The 4978-nt window shown below is 37.2% G+C and overlaps 1 protein-coding gene across 1 annotated transcript; it reads left to right on the top strand.

Annotated features, from left to right (window-relative positions):
- The first annotated feature begins 881 nt into the window (after positions 1-881).
- LOC115236859 (phospholipase D1-like) lies at positions 882-1457 on the top strand. The gene is made up of 2 exons (XM_029809579.1): positions 882-1208; positions 1274-1457. The coding sequence occupies exons 1-2, from the start codon at positions 903-905 to the stop codon at positions 1373-1375; spliced, it is 408 nt and encodes a 135-aa protein (XP_029665439.1). The 5' UTR covers positions 882-902; the 3' UTR covers positions 1376-1457.
- Positions 1458-4978: the final 3521 nt, after the last annotated feature.

Raw genomic sequence — 4978 nt, 5'->3', positions numbered from 1 at the left:
GTATATACATTTAACGCTTTGGGATATATTTATTATAAAAAATTATATAAGATGATATAAAATAAACAATCACATATGTATACATTTTAATAACCATATATATTCTGAAAAGTTATATAAAAAAAAGATAATATAAAACAAAAAACAAAAATAAAAGAAATTCATACAAAAATAAAAAATTATAAATTTATACAAAACATTAAAAATTAAAAACTTATGCGAAAATTAAAAATTAATACAAAATCAAAAATTTTTTGTTGAATTTTGGCGTTGCTAAACTGAACAATATGATATGTATTCCGTACACTTACGTTGCAGTTATTGATGTAATAATGTTAAAATTCAATTAATTATTTGTTACTTTAACATACATTGCATTTATTAATTTTGAAACTTAGCAGCGCCAAGAGTTTTAACAAAAACTTTTTTTATTTTTTGATTTTGTATTAATTTTTAATTTTTGCATAAGTTTTTAATTTTTAATGTTTTGTATACATTTTTAACTATTTAGGTTTCTATGCGTGCCTCATGTATATTATGTATATATATATATATATATATATATATACATACGAGGGCTGTATGATAAGTACCCGTAATAAGAAAGGTCAGATCAAAAAATGGTTCATGACTTTTCGATTTGAATTGTTGTTCTGTATCTGATGGTATTGTCCATATGCGTTTGTTTAGTTACACCCTGTATATATATGAATACGATTTTTGCAATAATCGTGTATCATGTTAAAATTTATGAGTTTGATATTGTGTTTGATATATCTTTGACTTATATCGTCACAGTATTTTATGCTATTTGGTAAAACAAGTTGTTAATTTTATCATTATCGATGTAAATTAATAAAAATTATAATCGTAAACAGGATCAGGAATTTGAAGATGGACGCATGAATAATATACCTTTTCTTTGTGGCAAATTTGCTTCTTCTTTGAGAAAACAATTATTCCGTGAACATTTGGGACTATTAAATACTGAAGAAGATATCAATATCGATGACGCCATTATCAAATCCTTCTACAAGGACATATGGTGCGCTAGAAGCAAACAAAACACAAAAATATATGAAGAAGTATTTCAATGTATTCCCACCGATACAGTAGTCAATTTCTCTATGCTGAAACAATATCAAGATAGAATACCTATCTCATTATCTGATCCATTATTAGCACAAGAAATAACGGAAAATATTAAGGTAGGTATCTTTTAAATGCTTATGTGTAAGTTAATTGTTTTCTACATCAAAAGGATGTCGTTTAGGGTCATTTGGTCGATTTGCCATTACATTTTTTATGCAATGAAGATTTAAAACCTGCTGCTGGTACAGTAGAAGGAATGATGCCGACTGCACTATGGACGTAAGTGTATGTGCTATCATGAGAGAAAATTAAATAAAAAAAAAATTATTGTACTTGAGTACAAATTAATAAAAGATTTCTATTAATATTGAAATAGAAGAAATCTATTAATATATCTTACAACACATGCATACATACAAATATACAAGGTAAATATTGAGAAAAGGGGACCCAGCCCCAATGACCTTGACCTTGACATATGTTGTCAAGGTCATCGCCCTGAGTAATGGATTGGCCCATCTTTTTAAATTAATTTCTTAATAATTATTACGAAAATCGCAAAATAGTAAAGAGCTTTTCTTCTCGGTTTCATGTGCTCTACCTGCACATGGCGGGTGATCCGCAAATTATGGGACACCCTGTATATATATATATATATATTGTAACCGTATTTCTTTCAATTATTTCATTAATAATTATTTGATTTCTCGGCGGGTGGTTCTTCAGTACCCACGGTACATCTTCGGCGCGTATTTCGAATATCGATCCCGCGATCCAGAAAAATCCAATTTATCACAAGATAAACCAAGTTGGGCATCAGGTACGGCAGGCCGCACCATTCACAACAATAGCAACACCAAAATACAATTGCGAGACCGATAATTACGCGACGGCAAAATTCCGCGGCTACTCAGTATACCCAGTATACTCAGTATATATAGAAATGGTAGAGGGGGAGGTTCGGGGGAGACGGGAGAGATCTTGAGAGTCGAGAACACGGAAGCCAAATTGAGTATTCGATATGTTAAGATAAAAATAACAATAATATATTAAAAAGAAACAAGAGTATAGAGTAGTTCGCATAAGTAATAGTCTTTGATGACAGTAGATATTTTACAGGCGAATGAGATGTTATATTATTTCCTCGGAGATAGACACGACCGTGCGCAACAGTATCTAATTACAGGGCGTCTTACGTGCTTTAAACTCGACTTTTCGGCCGCGAGGATTTCCGCCGTACGAGACTTATTTAGGCCGCGACAACTAAAGAAATTCCTCGAATGCGCCGGTAACTATTTTACGCACGTCCGTGAATCCGCTTCGATATAATAAAAAATTCTAGATCGTATGACTCGAATCGGTCCTTTAGTCAGGTTCGCGGTGAGCCGATCTTTGCCTCGATAACAATAGCGACGACCTTGGCGTCGAAATACGCAAGATATAACTCGAAGGACTCGCGGAAACTAATAGCGGGCTTCAAGACACTCGATAAATACTCCGCCCGATATTTGAGAATTACGCTTTCTCTTCACTCTAATTACATATAACGTGTACAAGATGGTTGCTAATCATACGCAAAAAGAAGACGAAAACTACCGAGAATGACTGTGGTGTACGAGTCGCGTGACGCAATACTTTGCGCGATCCCGAATCGATCGCACGAACGTGAAAATCCCGATAATTTACAACATACAATGATTATTAACGCGAAACGAACATTAATGACTGTCGGCGGCGGCGCGATACAAGAGAGAGAGCTTATTTTATATAATCCGGATGAGTGACAAATGCCCGCCGGCCGTGCGACGCAATCTACCAAAAATTCCACAAAAGTAATTCACCAAAACGCGTGGCTCGACAACTATTAAGGGCGCGACTCCGAACTGATTACCTATAATCAATCAGCAACAAAAATGGGTCGACGACGCTCGTCCCACCGGCCGGAATACTTCGGGTTTCCTTCGAAAGATCTGATCTCGCTCGCACGCTCTTAGGGACCTGCGTCCTTCCTGATAGCTCGCCGAACAGTGCCGAACGAGAGTCCTGCGGGAAACACACCGGCGCGATGAATCGCGATCGTGCCACCTATGGCGCTTCCGCGTTACGCATGGCCGTCCTGTGGTCCTCGCGGTCCTGGCTGTCCTTACTGCCGTATCGTCGGGTTCCTCGCCCCGTAATTTTTCAAATTCGTTGTTTTCCTGTTTAGAGTTGCGGGTTTTCGGCAGCGGCTCTCTTCCCTATTTGATTGAATAGGTCCCGGGGTGAGAGCCGTCTCGCCGCTCCGTCTTTGGGGACTCCCTCGCTTCGCGCGGGTGGAATGGCCGTTGGCTGGATGCCTCCGGCCCTCCGCCTTCTCTCCTGCTGTAAAAGATAAAAGAACATGAATGGCAACAACGATAATTTTTAGCCAAGGCACCATAATAATTAAGATGATTACGACCTGGCGGTTCCCGCTTTCTGGAGATCTCGGACTCCCGCTCTCGGCCGTTCTTCTTCCTTCTTCCTTCCTTTCCGCCGGATGGGATCCCGCCGCTCGACCTTATGCCGACAACTAGCTTGCGGGCTTATCTCGAGCTTACATTTTCGCTAATTATTACAACCAAAAGTCAGATCTCATCGATCTGACGATCGGGCCGCTCTCTCCCTAAATTAGGAGGACGCAGGCCCCTGAAAAACCGCCCCCGATCGGGTCATTCGGTTACAAATTTGCTATCATACCGTGCATGGCAAGGTTTGCCCTATCCTTGCCACAAATTTGTGGTCATGCCGTGAACGGCAAGGGTTGCCCTATTCCTGCCACAAATTTGCTGTCATCCCGTGCACAGCAAGGTTTGTCCTGTTTTTGCCACAAATTTGCTGTCATGCCGTGCACGGCAAGGTTTGCTCTATTATTTGCGTAAAATGTGCATCACACTCAGGGGCGGCTGGTGACTTTTCGGGGCCTGATGCTAATACTATTTCAGAGGCCCTTTTTCCGGACAGAATAGAAAATTGCAATGACGTCAAAAAACGACGAAAAAATTACTATAAAAACTAACTTTTCTATCATAATTTATCGTTTTCTCGTTATTTTGACATCATTATAATTTTCTATTCTATCTAGATAACAGTTTATGATAACATTTAAACATTAATAAATATACAATTCGAATAAAATATATTCATAATAAATGATATTCATGAAAACTATAAACGATTTACAGAAACATTAACGTTTTACAGAAACAAATTATATTAATAAATATAATTGACATAGATATAAAACAAAACATAAATGTAAAAGACAAAAGCATTTCAGAACAAAAGTTTAAACATTTTTTTTTACATTTCACGTTTATATATACTTTTATGGCTTCGTCATAAGTAACAGATCTTGTGATGTCACTTTCTGAAAGAATTAATAAATAATTTTATCTCTCTTTTTAGATCTGTATTTATATTTTATAAAAGATAATTTAGAGGAACCTCTTTTTGCTTCACAACTTGTTATTGGGAATGTTAAATAAATGATTAAAATTGTATACGGAGAATTCTTACCAAAGAAGACGCGGATAACCCATCTGATTATGACTATACAGAATAATACGTATCTCTAGTCTGATACTATATATGGTTCTCGTAAGTGTCGATTCGGTAGTTGTTTGGGGGCCCCCTTCTCGTTGGGGGCCTGATGCTTAAGAGGATGCCGGAGCGACGGGCGAACTCCGACGGGTTAGCGCCCTCATCTAAACGTAACTAAAAGTGTCGGTATATTACCAACGCTTTATAGTTACATTACCGATATCATTATGTAGAGTAATTGTCAAGGATACGTGCATACTTTGGAAAGAGCAATAAAATTCAAGCTTTTCGCATTGTGTTAAATATGTAGAGACAGAAAATATGT

The sequence above is a fragment of the Formica exsecta genome, unplaced genomic scaffold (genome assembly GCF_003651465.1).
Source record: "Formica exsecta isolate Colony F162 unplaced genomic scaffold, ASM365146v1 scaffold112, whole genome shotgun sequence".
NCBI lineage: Eukaryota > Metazoa > Arthropoda > Insecta > Hymenoptera > Formicidae > Formica > Formica exsecta.
Note: the sequence above shows the minus strand (reverse complement) of the source record. Positions and strands in the feature narration are given on the sequence as shown.